This window comes from Scardinius erythrophthalmus (assembly GCF_964197995.2).
Source record: "Scardinius erythrophthalmus genome assembly, chromosome: 22".
Taxonomy (NCBI): Eukaryota; Metazoa; Chordata; class Actinopteri; order Cypriniformes; family Leuciscidae; genus Scardinius; species Scardinius erythrophthalmus.
The window spans coordinates 17223753-17245606 of record NC_138242.1 but is presented as its reverse complement, the minus strand read 5'-3'; the positions used below and the strand labels follow the sequence as shown (position 1 = coordinate 17245606).

Sequence of the window (21854 nt, the reverse complement as noted above, 5' to 3'; positions counted from 1 at the left end):
ATGGCATCATCATTGTTTGGTCATAGCAAAAAGTGCTTTAAAAGACAGAAGTAAGTAGAATTACTATAAAATTACTATAAAAAACATTTATAGGGGTAAGTCGGTGATTTTAGTGCCGTCCGAATCCATAATATCAGTGTTTTTCTCACCCAACCCGCGTAAAAATCCCTGTCCAAATTAGTACCTACTGTTTTTTGACAAACAGGTTGTGTGGTAATTTAATTGCCGTCTGAATCCACATCTCTGAGTTTACAACAAGAGATTCAAAATTCACGGTTTAAATCCTTTCTTATCACTGCCGAGCACGAAAGGTATATCTTAAGCAGCTTTCTAAGGTATGGTTCGGGGAACACACTTAGGAACATAAACAACTTTGGTAAGATATATCTTTCGAGTCTTCTTGCGCGCTAAGAGTGAGCGTTATCGGGGAACCGGGCCCAGAAGGCTAGTTGACTTCATAATGACTACTGGTGAGCAGTATGGCATCACACTTACCTATGTAAGGGGGTCTGATTGGCTCCATCCCTGAGGTTGATGATGTCTTCCACTCTGTTGTAAGAGGAAAGCATGATTTTGATGGCATCCAGAGCACCCTGAGTGCAGGCAAAATGGAGGGCCGTGGATTTGTCACACTGCAAAACAATCAAGCCACACATACACAGACACAAAGATGGAAGTCAGCTATTAGCTTGACATAAGTAGGAGAGGCAGGGCAAGGTATTGCAAGAGGGGGACATTCTCTCAGCTGCTGCACCAATAACACAACCCATTAATGAGAGAGCACCCTGAATTGCTGTGGCAATGGACAGAACGCCCAAGCTCAGTTATAGACGTAAGTGGCTGCAATTTGTATCAATTTAACTATCTGAAGCTATTACTGAATGCACTAACCCTCCTGCTACAGACTGAAGACGACAAATGGAGGAGTGTAAGTGTGTTTGTGTCTGTGTGGTCGAGATCGAGAGCTAGGAAATCAGGCTGCTTTTGTATTCATAGCAAACCACATTTTTCTATGGCTGCATTTCATGAAATGATTTTTTTTTTTTCAGAATGGTGACATTATAGCCTGACATTAGGCATATTTAACAATTTTGTTATTTCTGTCCCCAAACTTCTTACAGGGCATGGTGTGGTTTAATGTATCAAAAAGCTTTTACAGAAATAAGTCTTGATGATAATGGGTTCATGATTATATTATATAATTTTGCAGAATATCTTATTACAGCTGCAGGAGAGTATGGAAAAATATGTTTATGACAAAATTCAAATTGGTGGATAATCTAGTCAGCAGACTGGTGGAAACTGAAACCACTTGGTGGTGGTTTCAACCTGCCATGATATCTGCTTCTAGGCCATTCTATTGAAACCCATTTCTGCCACACAAGAAAAAAACATGCTCTGGTAAATCATAATTATAACATATGCCCAATTTAGACTAAAATACCACAACTCGTGCCATGTGTAGCCTGGTCAACGGATACAATAATACAAAATATACAAGTATGTGATCATAATTATAGTAATTGAAAAAATATTTGGGGTGTCCTGTTTAAAAAATATATAAATTATGTTATAGGGAAGTGTAGTGTTAAATCATTTAAATAATGCCTCCTCCATAATCGTTTCCCTTTGATCAGGTGGGGTCGTGAAGCGCCAATATTTTTCAAACCAGCTGTTCCCGTGTCCCAACCTTCCGATACTGCATGACGATCAAAGCTTCAAACGTCATCAATCATGTGGTATTGTCATTTCGATACAAGCATCGGTACAGTGTGTGATACAAAAGTGCTTTGAAAACTGCGTCGGAGCATCGGAGCCCCGGTATCAACCATCCCATCACTATGTAACACAAACAACAACCGACAAATACAGAGTGAAGGCGAGGAACTTAAATACAGTAATAATGAGGAGATGATAAACAGGTGTGATTATCTGATGAGTGTCCATGACAGTTGATGAGTGGCATTAAAAATCAAAAAAGGAACACATGTGATGAATGAAAACAAACTGAAAGTCCATGAAAGTGAAGCTAAAGATGAACAAGTCCAGATAACTGAGTTGTTTTTGCGGCTGACCTTATTGCATATGCATTTGTAGGAGTTTCCCTTTCAGATGCAAAATTTATGGGAGGCGAGTATACACGCAACACGATTTACTAATGTTTGCGCTAGTCAATTTACTGGTATTTGCGCCATTATTTAATGCTCCTAAAAAGCAATTGCAATTGTTGCTGCTATGAAGAGACACTGCAGAGTACAGAGAGCGCGTGGTAGAAGGGAGAAAATATGCCAGAGGAAGACGTTATCCAAACATATCGTTTGCCAAGCCATGCTATTTTTTATTTGCTGCAGGAAATAAAAGATGACTAGGAACCCTCAACAACAAGGAGTCACGCAATACCAGGTGCATCAAAACTTCTTGAAACCCTTAATAGTTTGTCCTCTGGCTCTTTTCAACGTACTGTGGCTTTTTTTAGCTGGGATTTCAGTGTTCGCATTTTCACCTGCGTTATCCATGGTCCCAACTCTAATTTGGGCTGCTCTTGGTAGATTGTGTTGTTCATTATGTAAATGATTTGACTGCGTCTTTGTTCTTTAATCTGCACGTCAGCAGTAGATCACATGTAAAACTCGCCATTCCCATCAGCACATTTGTGGAATTGTGCTCTCAGGCTAATTTGCCGCATTTAGTAAATCTAGCCTTTAGTCCCTATAAGGGAGGTTAAAATTAAGAGCCCAAGAAATAACTTTTTTTTTAAAGTCAGTTTTGGCATGAGGATGAATGAAATGAGGATGATGAGTAAATTACATAATTTTCAGTTTTGGGTGAACTATCCCTTTAAGACTCTCCAATTAGTGTGTCAAAATTATACATTTTTTATTTCCACAATATCATACAGTTACTGTATATGGACTGCTACAAACTGACACTGACAAAAGAAAAATAAACTCTTTCTTTTTCATCACAAGCCTTGGGCCATCAAATCTGTCAAGTTCTTTGATCATTTTAGTTTTGCTTGATAACTTTTATATTATGATATTTTATGAAGCAAGTGTGAAATCACTCCAAACTCATTGGCAAAACATAGTCCAGTGACAGATGATGGAGCAGCCGGAAGCTATAAAGGACACCCTGACCAAACATCGTCAGCTTACATATTTTCAGTAAGTGCTCTGTGTCGTGTGAGTCTTATTTGGTGTTGTTTGACCCATTATATTATCATTATGGCAAGTAATAAGCAGCAGTTTAAAATGTGTCTCCCGACCAGTACTACATTATATAGGAGGTGACACACACGACCTGTGTGTGGTCTGGTTGGCAGAGGAGCACAGTCAGCTCTCAAGCTTGCAAGTGTCTGCCATTGAGAACGTTTCGTTCCCACCTGGCTCTCTTCGAGGAGGGAGGTCAGGCAAACGCACCTGCTCAGATTATGGGGGGCAAAAATGGAACTGACAGAGGAGCTTGAGACGGGTTTTTCCCTTTCTCAACTCTCACCTGCCGGTTTCAGTGGCTTCATTCCGGACCCTGAAACACCTCTGTGGAGTGAGGCCCCAGTGTTGGCTATATCCAGCTCTGAGAAGTTGGATATTATTAGCATCGAGGCAGTGGATTCGTTCAAGGATTTGTCACCTCTCTCCCCAGCTTATGAGGAAAGTTTGGAGATTGAGTCATGATGTTGCTAAATTGATTGGCCAGCAGAGAAGCAGGAAGCGCATCACGAGTAAGTTAGACAAGGCCTTCCTGTCAAGTAATTCCCCACCTCCACGCTGGACCCTTTCTTTTCTTCTTTAACCTCTCCTGGCCTCTTTAGCAACGCAGTTAATACTATTGTCGAGAGGTTTCAGGACTTCAAGAAAGAGGTGGCGACATTCCAGAGTGCATGCCTTTAGGGCTGTTATTAAAGAGCAGCCCCAGCTGAGTATAAGCTCCTCTAGACATGAACAACAAAAACAGAGTGTCCCTTCTAAAGCCCCCCTCAGAGAGACTGGGGGTCTGAAGACCGCCATCCAATCGCAGAAGGTTTCAGGTAAGTCAGGACGTCGAGGGCAGGCCCCTCTGAGGAGAAGTGGCCCACACCAGGGTTAACTATGCCCATTTCTTCTCTGTCCTGTGTCCCCTGCTCTCTGTTCTACAGTCTTCCGACCCAGCCATCTCCGGTGTTTCGGGGAGAGAAGTTTCAAGTGAGCTTCTGGCCCAGTCTCCAACTTAGAATGTTGTTGAACTAGAATGCTCACTCCGTCTGGGGAGGGTGTTGGAGAAATGTGTTTGATGGTCCTCTGTCAGCAAGTTGTTTCAGGGCACCGGGCATATTACTCAGTCTACATCAGGGGTCAGTCTCGAGAGACTGGTATCTCTTTCAGATTATTAGGCAGCACGGCAACTTCTGCCAAATGTGTCTCCATGGGTTTTGCAAATTATAAAAGCAGAATGTTGTTATTTGAACGCTCATTCTGAGGAGGATATGGACAAGTATGTTTGGTCATTCACTGCCGGCAAGTCATTTCCAGTCATAATATTCAGCCTTTACCAGAGATCAGATGGTGGTTTGGCATCGCAATGTTGCTTGGGGTTAATGTTACTTGGGGTTAATATTAAACTCCAAGAAGAATGTGCTTTCTCCATTACAGAGAAACACTTTTCTAGGAGTGATATGGGATTCGACTATGATGCAGGCATAGGGTTAGGGTCTGTCTCCTGCTTGTATCAAGTCGATTCTCTCAGCTGTAGGATAGATCAGGTTAGACTAGGCTGTCTCTGTAAAACAATTTCAGGGACTGTTAGGGCTCATGGCAGTTGTGTCCAACATGATGGGCCTTATAAACATGAGACCATTGCAGTGGTGACTCAAGACCAAGGGATTTTCCCTGAGAGGGCAAACCATTTCGCATCATCAGGGTTATCATCAGCGTTAAATCAGACTACGTTTCACCAATGAGATTGAAGTGATTTCACACGTGCTTCAGATGCAGGTAATGCTGAAGCATTCCCATAGCTTCAACATTTTGATGTAGCATCTCGTTCCCTTCTCAGAGAACCAGGGTTACAATCCAAACTGAGACATGTTATACCTCTTGAAACAGCAATTACCTGTTGCTGATCCACTCTGGCTCCTTTAATGATGCAAAGTTTGATCACCTCAATGTTGCCCCCACGTACAGCTAGATGGAGTGGGGTGCTTTTGGTCTTATCCAAATAATTAATGTGCACTGAAGTGGAAAGGCCCCGCTCTTCTCCTTCATGAGGATGAGAAAGAGAGGAGATGAAATGTTCAGCTTCATTTTTTTCATATTTAACAGTTCAAACAGATGAAAGAATACGCAGAGGCATTTTAAAATAAATTAAATTGTCATAATTTGCTGACCCTCATGTAATTCCACTTTCTCCTGCAGAACACAAAAGGTAATTTCTTAAGAATATCTTGGCCATTCTTTTCAATATAATGACGTGAATGGGGTCTGGAGCACCACAATAACAAAGCACCATAATGTTATTATAAAAAGGTTTCATCCAACTCATGCTCTATATTTCAAGACTTCTGGAGACATACAATACAATAGCTAAAACTTGGAATATAGTGCATGAAGCAAACAGACCCCGCTTTATGGTGCTTGGTTTATGGTTATCTTTTTGAAGCGCCAGTTCCCTTTTTGCATGTATTTTTGATGCACCAGTCACCATTAATTGTAAATACATGTAAAAAGACTGACCAGTGGTCTACATTATTTACATTTATTAATTAATTTACATGAATTTTTATAGGATAAACAAAAAGTAATACAGGTTTGGAATGACATGAGGGTGAGTAAAGGATTACTGAATTTTAGTTTTTTCATGAACTATCCCTTTGATGTCACAAATCTCAATCACAATGAAAGCATGACTGCTTTGTTTGGTTACCATGTGACATGCTTGCAACGTTTGACTTGTTGACCCTTCTATCTGTTTTAACTGTTTTGCATATCAGGATCTGAAAATATTGGACCGAAATGAAAACTCTGTTATTTGTCTCTAAGCCAAAGGGAACTGTCGGAAAAAGAAAACAAATATTTACAGTATGTCTTGAACATATCATTCCGGAACAGATGACCACCCATGCATTGTGCTAAATCAATGCATCTGTCTAAACAGCTTGGTGAATAGGTTGGATTCGTCATGGTGAATTGGTGCAACGAGAATATTAAACTTGCTTACCAATTTTCAAAACCAGCTCCATGGCCTCTTTGGCACCTGCAAAAGCAACTGTATGGATAGCATAGTGACCCAGTTTGTTCTGAAGACACATCTTGGCGCCATGTTTGGACTGTAAAGAAAGAAAAAAAAATCACTTTTATTACACAATATTTGAGATTCTGGATTCTGACTCTCACACTTGACTTTTAATGCCCTTTGTACTCACAAGAGAATGGAGAGCTTGGCAATTATTATTGCTGCAGGCCAGCATCACAGGGGTGTTTCCCAGATCCCCTTCCAGATTGACATCTGTTCTGTCACAGGTCAGAAGGACCTATGCCAGACATGAGCAAAATGATCATAATTATCTGCAAGGCACAAAATCAGTATAATTCCTGCCCAATAGGAAGCAGATTCTACACAGAAGACGCCCTTATTTTTCCCACTGAGCTGTCCCTATGCTATCTAATTAAAATCTCACAAGCCAGAAAATCAGTGTGACTGTGATTCAAACATTGGGCACGAGGACACAAGTAATTACAGTGTGTTGATATTTGACATGATATTTGATGATATTTAGATCAACAGCACAATTACAAGTGTAATAATGCTTCTGTACTTTAGACATTGCTACAGTTCAATAAACAAGAAGTTAATACATAGTAACTTACATTTTAGACACAATATTGCTTTATCTATTTTTACTTCAACCATTGTTATTTTAGAATTATTTATATATTAGATTATTTATTCATATTTTTAATTAGCTTTTATTTTTATATTTCAAGTTTTCATTTTAATATTAGTTTGTCATTTTGTTTTTGTCATTTTTTTATATATATATATATTTCTATTTAACTTTAAAGTATTTTTAGTTCAGCTTTAGTTTTAGTAATAAGGTAACACTATTTCAATGGCCCACTTTAGACATTCTGCTAACTATAAGTAACTGCACCAACATGTCAACTACCAGTCTTAGATTATTAGTAGTCTGTCTGCTTAATTAATATCTGATAACACTTTATTTTGATGGTCTCAAAAACAGTCTATGCTGCTTGAAAATGATATTTGTTTAATTTTATTGTTATTAATTATAAACAAACTGGTTTGTAGAGAAAATAGTTTTACCATTTACTGCACTTTGTTCCTCTAATTATTTACTTACAGTAAAACGACTAACTTGAAAGTTTTAGGAGTAGGAGTCCAGTAGGAGTCCATTTCTGTCCCCCAAGGTACAATCTACACTAACGTACCCCATAGGGCTTATTATTGGACCTCAAGGTACATATATGTACCTTTTTGAAGGTCAAAAAGCATTAAAAGGTTTATACATGTACCGTTTCTTTTAAAGGTTGAGGGTACAGCCCCAGTGACAAGCCATTTTTCCCCTAAAGGTACAATTATGTACTTTATTTTCTGAGAGTGCATGTAATATCTAACTTACACCTTGAAAAATAACCAGAAGTTACAGAATACGCCACTCAATCAAATTCAACGAAAGTTGAAACGTTTGGTACAATAAATTTATTTTTATTTTTTTATTTTTTTGAAAGAAGTTTGAACTGAAATTTGACAATTTGAAAATAACTGTTTTCCACGAAAATATTAAGCATTATTGTTAATGATGAAAACATTTAAAAAATGTAGCCCGCAACGTTTCCGGGCAGACGCTGAGACATGAGCTCGCTGGAAAACGCTCAACACCAAAGCACACAAGGTGGCGGGGTTGGCAGAATGGTCCCCTGAGGGCACCGAGGGGAGATGGGCACTGTATAATGAGGTATAATCCATTTCCCATTGGAGGGGTCTGCCAGTGGTTTCGGACTTCTTCGCTGAAGCCTTATTAGAGATGATAACAGTCCTCAAATCCGTTTTAGCCATTAAAGGCTCTATAACCATCATCCTTCAGCCCCAAGATGTTATAATAATTAGATGTTTGGTTTCTTCCACATCGGTGTGGAGATCAACCCCAAATACAATGTTACCAGTGTTCTTTAAAATTCTTACATTTCAGAATATTACTGTTTTTCCTGTATCTTTTGATCAAATAAATGCAGCCTTGCTAAGCATAAGAGACTTCTATCAAAAACATTACAAAATCTTAATTATTCCAAACTTTTTTAATAAATTAAAATATTTGATACAGTCTGATGCACATGATGACAAAATATTCAAGAGAATGCATATCTACTGCTGCTCTTTACCTTGACAGTAACCCAAACAGATTACCAGCAGCATGTGTGTGACTGACCTCTACCATATGATTGTATCTTTTAGTGACAGCCAGATGCAGAGGGCCGATCAGGGCACTGTTGAGGATGTTGGGGTCAGCACCCAGCTCTAACAGTAATTCACAGCTCTGCTGTTGATCCTTCTCCACAGCCCAGTGCAGAGAAGTTCTGCCCTGCTCATCCTGTACATTCAGCTCTACAAAGCAAAAAACACTCTACATATGCAATGGTTGCAACGTTCAGTAAGACATTCAGTAAGCATTCAGAGGTAAGCCAGTGTGTCATAGCGATGAGTCAAAATACCTTATTTGGAAAAGAATGAATAATGACTTCAACCAAATAATATATTTTTTTTTAATTATTGATTAATATTGTGATGTGAAGAGCTGAAGGCAATAAATTGAGAACTCATGTGCTTGTGTATTTCAAGTTCAAATAAATAGCCACTTTGCGGCTCCTTTTATTGTACGCATCTCAGAAATCTAAACTTGTCAAGACTAACATTGAAACGAAACTATGACGTACATATTTTCTACTTTCTTTATGGTCTAAATAAATGTTTTAAACTTTTACAAGGAAAGAAATACAAATAATAAACAATACATTTCTACATACTATCAAAATAAACACAATAACACTAACAATAAAACAATGAAACAATGACCCCCTTGGTCACACTAGGAAATGGACTATGCCTACACTACCCAGAATTCCTTGGGATGGCATAAAATGAGGAACAGGAAGATTGCACTTTCTCTTAAACCCCCACCCCCGGAAACCATGCTGCAGCCATGAACCCAGAATGTAAGTTTTGAAAATGGGGATATAAACTAATATAGTTGATGTAAATTCTAAATAAAGAAAATAAAGAAATAAAACTTTTGTCATCTGTCTAATGTGCACCTTAGACTAGAAAAAGTTACCAAACTCATATTTAACCAAACAATGAGAAACAAACAAAAATTTGTGCAATAAATATGAACCAAACAAACACAGGGCATACACCACAAACAGGGATAACTTATGACATCGTCACATCTTCCCCTTCGCCCAAACTCGAGAGAGAGAGAGACTGTGCGGTCACGTTTTCTGACCCTGGGCGATATCTTACAATGAAATGGAAAGGTTGCATAGCCAAACTCCAACGAGTTACACAAGCATTGGTATCTTTCATTTTGTCAATCCATTGAAGTGCTCTATGATCTGTTTGAACAACAAAATCTCGTCCCAACTGGTAGTATTTAAAGGGGTGGTATAATGTCCTTTTAACAAGATGTAAAATAAGTCTTTGATGTCCCCAGAGTGTGTATGTGGAGTTTTAGCTTAAAATACCCCACAGATATTTTTATATAGCATGTTAAAATTGTCACTTTTTGAGGGTGAGCAAAAACACAACATTTTGTGTCTGTTCCTTTAAATGCAAATGAGCTGCTGCTCCTGGCACAGAGGGCAGAGCTGCAAGAGCTTTTTGTCCTTTTACCTCAATATCTCAATATCTCAAAATATCTCCTTTTCCTTTAAACTTTGAGAATTGTAACCTTGCAGATGTTGTTTATGCTCTAACAGCAACAATACACACTAACTAAAGTTAGAAAAGTGAAATCATAATCAACCACCCCTTTAAAAGAATCAAGAGCTCATTTCAGTGCCAAACACTCTTTTTCAATGACAGAATATCTTGTCTCCTGAGGATACAGTTTCCTACTCAAATAAGCCACAGGATGTAACTCACCTCCCTGCTCTTGTTTCAAGACAGCTCCCAATCCCACTTCAGAGGCATCTGTCTGAAGCATAAACATTTTCTCAAAATCAGGACTACACAGGACAAGATTAGTCACTAATGCTTCCCTCAAATCTTGGAAAGCTAAACTGGACTGTTCGGTCCACTAAATTTGATTTGGGCCCGACTTCTGTGTCAAATCTGTTAGTAGCACTGCCCTAGAGGCAAAGTAAGGTATAAACCTCCGTTACCACCCCACTAGACCTAAAAAGGTCTAGCTTGAATAGCTTGTATCTTCTGGATCTGAGGTTTCAATAACACCATTACCTAATACATAGCCCAAATACTCAGTCTCACTTTTGGCTATAGAACACTTGGTAGGTTTGATTGTCAAACCAGCATCCTTAATTCGCTGAAACACTGTTGCAAGATAAAGATACATCTTCCAGCTGTCACTGAATATCACAACACAAGACATCACAACATAACTCATTCTTTTCACTTGAGCATTAGGTTTCAACATAATTTGATGCCGAATGAGAGGGGTACAACCAGGGGTACTCTTAAACAGTTCTGGATTACATAACTCTTGAATTTGTATTTTCTGCTCCCCTGATAAGTGCTCAAGATTAACTGAGGAGGTTTCATGACTCACCGATAGGTACTGCTTTTCTACCTCCTCTTCTTCCACCAACCGAATCAAATTTGCACTTGCAGACTCTTTCTGTGGAAACCATTCCTTCAAGAGATTAATATGCAATGTTCTATGAGAACGTGACCCACTAGGAGTGGCAATTTCATAAGTTGTAGGTCCTAACTTGTTAGTAACCTTAAATGGACCCTGCCATTTAACCAACGACTTATTATCTTCTGTTGGAAGCATGACTAAAACCTGCTGACCTACATCAAAGGACCGCTGCCTTGTCTTCCTATCATACTAACCTTTCTGCCTATACTGTGCTTCTTGTAGGAGTTCCACTGCTAACTTGGTCATTTTCTCTCTCATTTGCAACACATAATCAATGACATTAAGCTTACTAGATATCTGTGAACTTTGTTCCCAGGTCTCTTTCAGCAAAGATAGAGGACCCAAATCATGGCCATACATCAACTGAAAGGGAGAGAAACCTGTAAAAGCCTGTGGAACTTCTCTGTATGCAAATAATAAGTACGGTAACCACTGGTCGTAATCAGACCCGGTGTCACTTACAAATTTACGGAGCATTTGAACACGGGTTTGATTGAATCTTTCTACAAGACCATCGGTTTTGGGATGGTAAGGTGTGGTCTTCAAACCTCTTATACCCAACAATGGATAAACCTGTTGCAGTAGCTTTGAAGTGAAATTGGTTCATCTGTCAGTCAGTATCTCCTGGAGAAAACCCACTCTAGAAAAAAACTGCACCACTCAAAAGGCTACAGATTTGGCCTTAATGTTCTTCAAAGGGAAAACCTCAGGATATCAACTTGCATGGTCACAAATTACCAGCATGTATTTGTTACCTGCTTTACTCCTCTCTAACGGGCCCACAATATCCATGCCTAGACGTTGGAAAGGAATTTCTGTTACAGGCAAAAGCATCAAAGGAGCTTTTAGAGGACCCCGAGGGGCAGTACATTGGCATTCTGGACACGTCTTACAAAACTCATTCTAGAAAAGATGAGACCAATTTCAGAATCGGTTTTCTTCAGTTCAGACATATTGGCAGGGATCTGCCACTCCAAATTTAATTTTTGTGAACCTTCCCTATCTGTGACTTCCCTAAACTAGTCTAACCTCTTCTCTGCTTTAAACTTCACAGGTTTCACTGGATGGGTTGAAATATCACAATCATAAAAAGGAAGGCATTTCAAGGAGTTTGTCTCACTCACCTCCTGGCTCTGTCTAGTCTTTGCACAAGTTAACACCACATTACAGACCTGTACTACTTGGCTGCAATAAGTCCATTGACACAGGACAATCATGACCAATGATCACAGGATATGGCAGTGTTGCCTAATTTCATTAGGTAGGATTGCTCATTCACCCTTACATACACTTCAGTGGTCAGATAAGACTGTTCTTCACCATGGATACATTTAACCATAAGCAATCACTAGAACATTCAGAAACAAGATCAATTTCTACCAACGTTTGGGTGCATCCTGTGTCTACCAAAGCTTTAACCTTTTTACCATTCAGTTCTACAGGAATTGTGACATCACTGGGCATTGGAGTAATGCTAGGTTCAGGTATCATCATCCGTGGAACATAACAGACATTGGTAAGCTTTTTATTTAGGTTTGGACACATTTCTTATGGCCTATCTGGCCACAACTAAAACACTTAATAGGTCCCAACTTTAGATAAGCTAGATGTTTCTGTTTGTTTCACCAGTCTCTCACCCATACTCTTCTAGCAGTGAGGTTGTCTTGTGAGAGGAAGTCTTGTCCCTTGCTGTATTCCAGCAAAACTCCAAGGCTCAGTCCTTCGCCTAGCTGCCACAAATACATCCGCCAGCTTGCTGGCCTCCTCAGCAGAAGATGGATCATGCTCATTAATTCAGGTTTGTAGTTCAGGACACAACATTCTCAAAAACTGTTCCAAGATGACAGTCTCTGCAAACTGCTGCATTGTCTTTTCTGCAGGTTTCACCCACTTATAGAGTAAATCCTTCAACCGAACATACAATTCCTCAGGAATTTCTTCCATCGGAACCTCCATGGAACGAAACCACTGTCGATAAGTCTCAGCATTGATAGAATATTTCTTCAGTTTTGCCTCTCTCACCTCCCCACAGTCGCTGAGGTCCACATAGGCAGGACGGGGCTTGCCAGTGAGTAGAAGAACTAGTCGAATGGCCCACTCCTCTGGAGGCCATTTGCACACGGTAGCAATTCGCTCAAAGGTAGTCAGATAATGCTCTACGTCATCCATCTTACTGAGCTGCTGCATCTTTGGCTCTTTTAATGGACCCCCAGCAGTTGAATGTCGAACTTCATCAGAATTTCTGGAAGAAGTGTATGGGCCCTCACTCTCCCCAGGCAGTGGATTTCTCAGCGAGGTATGATGAGTCACTTCTCCCTGCAGTAATTGAAACTGATGTTTCAAGGACCTCCATCTTGTTTCTTCTTGTGCATTTTCTTGTTCTTGACGAACTTGTCTTTCTTGTTGATCCACCAGGAATTTCTGGAACATATCCTTGAGCTCACCAATGTCCTTAGAAGAACTCTCAGAGGGAATCAGCTGTCTCCATACGTGATACCCGTTTTGGTGCCATCACACCCAAAGATTTCACACAGCAATGCTCCTCTTCTGGATTATCCCACCACTGCCACCATAATGTAGGGACATGACCAGAGCAAAAGCAGGAGACACTGCTTGCAGTCAATTTAAATTTTTGTTGACTTCAGAAAAAGAATAACAAATCAAACAATAACATAAACAAAGACACTAAAAGTGACCCTCCTCATGGAGGTCCCTCACCAGAACTGACTCGAACAGACAAAATAAATTATTTTATACTGAAAGGTTCAACGAATTCATGATAATAGGGAATTGAAATAATATGTAATACATTACTCCCTTGCTCACACTAGGAAATGGACTATGCCTACACTACCTATAATTCCTTGGGATGGCATAAAATGAGGAACAGGAAGACTGCACTTCCTCTTAAACCCCCACCCCCGGAAACCATGCTGCAGCCATGAACCCAGAAGGTAAGTTTTGAAAATGGAGATATAAACTAATATAGTTGATGTAAATTCTAAATAAAGAAAATGTATAAATAAAAACTCTTGGTGTCTTTTGACATATGTATAATGTGCACCTTAGACTAGAAAAAGTTACCAAACTCATATATAACCAAACAATGAGAAACAAACAAACATTTATGCAAAGAATATACACCAAACAAACACTGGGCATACACCGCAATCAGGGGTAACTTATGACATCGTCACAAGCATTGTGTAGGCAATCAGCACTGTGGTTGAAATTACCAATGTAATCTTAAGAATTGGCTGCAGGGGGAGTTTGGGACTTGTTTGAGAAAAAAAAATCATTGCTGGTTGGTCAGCTGATCTCCCATCCTAGCCAGCTAACAAGTGTCTAAAATCAGACCAGACATCTTAGGCCAGGAGAGCAGCTAACCTTGGGCTAGTTAAAGTTGTTTATTTCGGCAGGATATTGCAGTGTAATAGATGTAATTAAGAAGAGAAATGTGCACTCTGAATATCATTTGGTCTTTTGCCATTGTAGTGAGTGAACCGGTGGCTCTGTTTTGTCAATGATTTATTGAAGTAGTTTATACAATAAGCAGCCCATTGACGTAAGTGTGTGATCCCTGAGGAGATTATGTGATAGTTTTATAATCATTAGAACATAATGACACATTGACCTGATGTGATCTGAATAGCAAAAGACTGGGGTGAATAAACAAGGCTTAAGGACAAGGTCTTCAAAACTGATCTATATACAGTATATATACAGTGCAAAATTTAATTTAATATGAAAATGTCACAGATTTTGCAGTTTGCTGGGCTTATCTGTTTGTCCAACCAATAGCAGATGAGGAGAGAGCAGCTAATAGTGTAGAAATTACTCACTCAAGTCAGAATGAAATAGAAATTCTATTTTGATTACATCTTATTTATCTTATATATAAGTCTGTAGGCCAACCTGGAGGTTTGCACCACCCTGGCTCCCTCAATAAAAAAAAACAATAGGATTTTCCTATTGACTTTTGTATTATTACGAAAAAAATAAGCTCTGTGACCAGCAAAAGTTTATGATTCGTATTTGTTTTGTTTATCAGGATAATCTTCACAAATAAACAACATTTTTATGAATTTTGAAGCCTAAATACAATCGCCAGAATTAAAAATCTAAATGTAGGCTACAAATGAACTACACAAAGGTTGCATGACTTCAACCATACATGACTTTTAACGAAAAAAACCCATTTGAAAAATCCATTGACTTTAGGGGCGATAGAACAAGAAATGCTAAAATGTTAACTTGTTCCAATGTTTTGGCCTGCAAAAAAACATCATCCTTGCAGCACTCTACTGTAAAAATGTATTTATGCATGTTTTAAATGTTTTATTTTTCCAGTGAAACAACAGACTTCTCTCTGGGGATGTATGTTGGACTTAGTCCAGTTAAACTCCACCCCATCTTACAATTGACTGCAAGTTTGCATTCAAATCTGCCTCCATCCAATCAACAACTAATGTCAAATTTAATTTAATATGAAAATGTCACAGATTTTGCAGTTTGCTGGGCTTATCTGTTTGTCCAACCAATAGCATATGACGAGAGAGCAGCTAATAGTGTAGAAATTACTCACTCAAGTCAGAATGAAATAGAAATTCTATTTTGATTACCGTATATATTATTGATCTTATAGATAAGTTTGTCTTAGATAAGTTACAATAAGATATTGTATGTTTTTCCTACTTTTTTTTTTTTTTGTGCATCACAATATGGAAGTAACGACCTGTCACTAATTCCCTGACATTGCGACTTTAAAACCATGTCGAGGAGTAAGTCTTACCCTCAGGACCCACAGTAGAAACAATGAGCCGAATTATGTCCAGGTTTCCTCCGGCTGAGGCATAGTGCAGTAGGCTAGCTCCATTCTCATCCCTGAAGCTTAGGTGTTCTGGACTTTTCTGGATCAGGTGGTCGATAGCAGAAGCCTTCCCTTTGTAAGCCAACTGGCAGAGGAACAGATTATAAAAGTATCTTGCCAAGGAAAGGTGAAACACAAGTCAGTTTCAGCTACCTGGTATTTTTTCTGGTTGCTATTGTACCGGATAGAGAAGCAAACATATACATGCATGCTGATGGCATCATCTTTTGTAAATATTTGTGCTCCCCTCCACCCTCAGTTCTCTAAAACACATATGTAGGAGAAACAACACGCACCTCAAACACATCCGCAGAATCCAGGTCTGTTTCCCCTTCATTTATCACACATTTGTAGAAGCTGTTTTGCCTCACAAACTCCTTTCCAAACTGCATTTGGTGAGCTTAGTGAGGATCTTCTGTAAAGATAATTCAATCGGTGATATTAATAATAACCTCAGAATGGCATTGATTGTTTTTTCTTTTAGTGGCTGCTTTTGTGCGATGAGGTCCAAGGTTAAACTGAGAGCAGGTGATTGGACTTGAGAGTATATTCTCACATCATTGACTCACATCATTGACTCACATCAAAAACTGGCATAACTATTGATTTATTCGATTAAAGACAAACATTGTATAAGAGAACTGAACACAATCTCAACCATTTGACCAAAGTATGACAGAATGTGTTAGTTTGAACTACAGTCGAGCAACCCATTTGAAAATGTTGCTGTTCCTATATTACAAGCTACTACACTGAAGCTATTTAAGGTGATGACATTTTTTAAATATATAACTATAGATAATACAATTTATTTTTGCCATCAGAGTAGTATTTATCTGACATAAAAACGCATAAAAACAGATACATTTACACTAAATTTAACAAACAAAACTCGAAAACAACTAACTTTATATACAATAACTGTATCAAAAACATACTTTTTTAAGTTGGTCTGTAAGATTTGTCTGTAAGGAATGTCATATGAATGAAACGCACAAGAATACTATAATGACAGACTTTAATAACACTCTTTAAAGGTGGGGTATGTGATTTGCAAAATGGCCGGCAGATATTGAAAATACACAACTCAAATGGTCCTACCTTCTTTCCTTTGACTCCACCCATTCGAAGAACATGGACATGGATAGGGGGAGGGGGGTATGGTACGACCGTTTGATTGACACTTACTGTCCAATGATTCTAGGTGGTCTTGGAAATGATTGGCTGGAGTTTGTCGAGTCCTGCCCGTTCCACAGATGATTAAATTGCTTAATTTTCATTTCAGTGCTTCTACTGTAACTCATTGGCTGTAAGTGGGTTAGCAATAGGATTTCAAGTGATTTTGAAAAAATGGCCAAAAAAGAGAATCACATACCCCACCTTTAACAACCACAGGAGAAAACGCAAGAATAAATGTACACAACCACAGACGACACGGGAAAAAATAACTAAATGAACCGAGGGCTAACATACACCCAGAGATAATGTAGCAAGTAGCACCTACATAACTCAATCAGCGACTACAGAGACAAACTAGCAAAGGAAACACTGTCAAACAGGAACTGAACACATTGAACACAAAGTCTCTTATGCTCACATAAGATGCATTTCTTTGATGAAAAATACCATAAAAACTGTAATATTGTGAAAATATTATTACAATTTAAACCAATTTATTCTTGCCCAATTAAACGTTTCCTTGCTTAATTGATATTGACTTATTTTTAAACTTTAAAAAAGAATTACTGACCCCAAATCTTTGAATTTTGTACATAGATACTGTAGTATAATTTGTTTTTGTTAACAGGGCAGCATTTATCTAAACCAAAACAAAACAGATACATTTACACTAAATTTAAACAAGAAAGTACATCAAAAGCACACATATTTTGGTTTTTAGTCCATGTGTGTTAGCTTTGAGGTCATCTGCTTATTCTACTAAACCTTAACAAAATTAATTTTTAGCAGATTGATGTATGTAAAATGTAGCATTTTTCCTTTCAGACCGAAACTATTGAAGACTCTTCCTGCACTGACTCATTTTGTCTAATCAAATTTTCTGAGGTGGTTCCTCCTCCAAATACCACCTACTTCTGTTAGTAAGTTGCAAGTCATGGCTTGTGGCCGTGATGTGACTATAGGCTATAAAAATGATTTACTAAAATGATTTTCCAACACGATATGAAAGTAATCACAAAAGTGAGTGAGTTAGCAATCACAATTAACATGAAGGATAAGCTGATGTCATGTTTCACCTAAGATAACCACAATGCTGAGAATCAGTCAGTGATGGGTGTACCGAAGCTGTAAAGCAGGAAAATCAAATGCACCAAACAACCACCTTTCTGATTGAACTACAGAAAAAGCTTTATTCCATTTCGACTGTTTACAGTTGTCCACACATGAGCCTCCCAGACTGAGGTGTCAACTTACTGAAGATCCGAACACACGCTGACAACATCCATATGCTTTTAAATTCAGATCCAGATAGTGCAGTGTGCATTTTCTGTGTGAGATTATTCTTGGAAAACGGCCCAATTCGGGAACTTTGGAATAGAACATCTAATTTTCAAGGAAAGCACATTATATCCTCTGCCAGATAAGTGCACTAATTGATGGATTTCCGTCTGTGTAATATGCAGCAGACACAGTGGATACAGGAAGTCTTTTTATTTTCAAGATGAAGCACTAAAGATGGTTGCCAAGCAGTGAGCAAACACTGCTAAATGAGATAGACCCAGGCTGCTGTAAACGCAACAGTCTGCTCTTGGAATACGGCCCGTCGCACAGGTGTGCTGAGATGCAAATTGTTTTCTTTTGTTTTTGTTGCCATCAAATCATTTTTATAGTCTTCTAAGAATTTGCAGAGAAATACACATTGTAGTTCTCCAGAATTTACCCATTATCTAGACATGTTAAAGTTCTTCATTAAAAAATGAGAAACAAAAGATAGTACCAGCAACAGTAGAACATAATAATAAATTATAAAATAAATTGAAAAAAGAATGTCACTGAAAAATCTAAAGGTCAAAAATATTTGTAAAATTAGATTTGAAAAAAATATTATTAAACATATTTAGCATAAGACTAGTACCTAGTCATGCACTGGTATTGTTAAATTGAATAAAAAAGGCATAATTTGTAATTGTAATTGGATAATCATGAATCAATAATTTAAATAAAATAAATAAAGTCATATATTTTATATCACATACATCACAAACTACTTATTTAAATGGTTGTTTATTAGATGACATAAAGAGAAGGAACTTTTTCCTACCTAGATGATGTGTCTGCTGAGCAGTTGTGCGATGTGGTCTTGCTCTCTCAGTATGAAGTGAGTTATATACTGTGTTGGTTGAAGGAGATCCAGTTACAGTGGCTCTCACTCAGAGGTAATCCAATGCTATCATTAAAGCCCATGCTAATTTCACATGAGACTTCAGTACTTCAAATGCTGGTAAATGTAAAAGTAAATGTCCAGACAATGGCCTGTGGTTTCACATGTAATATTGCTTCCCAGAACCGATAAAAGGATTTTTGAAACAAAAGCAAAAATTGTGGCTTGTGGCTTCCCTCAGTGTATTGAAATATTTCAAATATGGATTTTTGGTTTGTCTTTGGTTAAAACTTTGCATTATTTAAAATGAAAAGAAAAGTTAATATTTAAAGGATGATGACTCAGTAAAAAAGAAAAATCCATATATATATATGTATGCATGTATATAGTGGGGAGAACAAGTATTTGATGCACTGCCGATTTTGCAGGTTTTCCTACTTACATAGCATGTAGAGGTCTGTAATTTTTATCATAGGTACACTTCAACTGTGAGAGAGGGAATCTAAAACAAAAATCCAGAAAATCACATTGTATGATTTTTAAATAATTCATTTGCATTTTATTGCATGACATAAGTATTTGATCACCTACCAACCAGTAAGAATTCCGGCTCTCACAGACCTGTTAGTTTTTCTTTAAGAAGCCCTCCTGTTCTCCACTCATTACCTGTATTAATTGCACCTGTTTGAACTTGTTACCTGTATAAAAGACACCTGTCCACACACTCAATCAAACAGACTCCAACCTCTCCACAATGGCCAAGATCAGAGAGCTGTGTAAGGACATCAGGGATAAAATTGTAGACCTGCACAAGGCTCGGATGGGCTACAGGACAATAGGCAAGCAGCTTGGTGAGAAGGCAACAACTGTTGGCGCAATTATTAGAAAATGGAAGAAGTTCAAGATGACGGTCAATCTCCCTCGGTCTGGGGCACCATGCAAGATCTCACCTCGTGGGGCATCAATGATCATGAGGAAGGTGAGGGATCAGCCCAGAACTACACGGCAGGACCTGGTCAATGACCTGAAGAGAGCTGGGACCACAGTCTCAAAGAAAACCATTAGTAACACACTACGCCGTCATGGATTAAAATCCTGCAGCGCACGCAAGGTCCCCCTGCTCAAGCCAGCGCATGTCCAGGCCCGTCTGAAGTTTGCCAATGACCATCTGGATGATCCAGAGGAGGAATGGGAGAAGGTCATGTGGTCTGATGAGACAAAAATAGAGCTTTTTGGTCTAAACTCCACTCGCCGTGTTTGGAGGAAGAAGAAGGATGAGTACAACCCCAAGAACACCATCCCAACCGTGAAGCATGGAGGTGGAAACATCATTCTTTGGGGATGCTTTTCTGCAAAGGGGACAGGACGACTGCACCGTATTGAGGGGAGGATAGATGGGGCCATGTATCGCGAGATCTTCCCTCAGTAAGAGCATTGAAGATGGGTCGTGGCTGGGTCTTCCAGCATGAGGACGACCCGAAACATACTGCCAGGGCAACTAAGGAGTGGCTCCGTAAGAAGCATCTCGAGGTCCTGGAGTGGCCTAGCCAGTCTCCAGACCTGAACCCAATAGAAAATCTTTGGAGGGAGCTGAAAGTCCATATTGCCCAGCGACAGCCCCGAAACCTGAAGGATCTGGAGAAGGTCTGTATGGAGGAGTGGGCAAAAATCCCTGCAGCAGTGTGTGCAAACCTGGTCAAGAACTACAGGAAACCTATGATCTCTGTAATTGCAAACAAAGGTTTCTGTACCAAATATTAAGGTCTGCTTTTCTGATGTATCAAATACTTATGTCATGCAATAAAATGCAAATTAATTACTTAAAAATCATACAATGTGATTTTCTGGATTTTTTTTTTTTATTCCGTCACTCACAGTTGAAGAGTACCTATGATAAAAATTACAAACTTCTACATGCTTTGTAAGTGGGGAAACCTGCAAAATCAGCAGTGTATCAAATACTTGCTCTCCCCACTGTGTATATATATATATATATATATATATATATATATATTTTTTTTTTTATATATATATATATATATATATATATATATATATATATATATATATTTGTAGTCGGGCTTGGGGAAAAAGGAGAGAAAACACACAAGTTGTTAAACCGTGCGTTTTATTTTTTGTGCAATAGTGAGGATTGAAGGAGTATTGGTGCTCTTGTGCTTCTGTTGTGAGAGTGCTGGAGAAAGTGGAGTGAAGACTGCAAACTTCAGCCAGACAGCAGGGAGTTAGCTTGACCAGCAGAGAGTTCTATAAAGGCTTCTAGGTTACTTCTCATTAATCACTCTAATTATATATCTCACAAGATATAAATATGTATATATATATATATATATATATATATATATATATATATATATATATATATATATATATATACTGTATGTATATATATATATATACTGTATGTATATATATGTATGTATATATATACTTATGAGGGGCCGTACAAGCCAAAATCCATTCTTCGACTCTCACACACATACATTCCTACTCTCACACACATACATTCTCCTTTCACATACATACATTTCTACTCTCTCACACACATACATTCTCCTTTCACATACATACATTTCTACTCTCTCACACATACATTCTCCTTTCACATACATACATTTCTACTCTCTCACACACATACATTCCTACTCTCACACACATACATTCTCCTTTCACATACATACATTTCTACTCTCTCACACACATACATTCTCCTTTCACATACATACATTTCTACTCTCTCACACACATACATTCTC

General features: G+C 38.5%; 1 protein-coding gene across 1 annotated transcript in view; it reads right to left on the bottom strand.

The window, feature by feature from the left end:
• The window catches only part of trpa1b (transient receptor potential cation channel, subfamily A, member 1b), a gene marked incomplete at its 3' end in the record, with an annotated part of 37317 nt that extends 21173 nt beyond the window's left edge, over positions 1-16144 (bottom strand). Inside the window, exons 1-7 of the mRNA XM_081352766.1 lie at positions 16037-16144; positions 15663-15825; positions 8423-8598; positions 6398-6505; positions 6193-6301; positions 5089-5234; positions 496-632 (exon numbers count right to left, since the gene is read on the bottom strand). Of these exons, the coding sequence (XP_081208892.1) occupies positions 496-632; positions 5089-5234; positions 6193-6301; positions 6398-6505; positions 8423-8598; positions 15663-15825; positions 16037-16132 (935 nt within the window). The 5' untranslated portion in view covers positions 16133-16144. The remainder of the gene's footprint in view (positions 1-495; positions 633-5088; positions 5235-6192; positions 6302-6397; positions 6506-8422; positions 8599-15662; positions 15826-16036) is intronic.
• Between the last annotated feature and the right edge of the window lie 5710 nt (positions 16145-21854).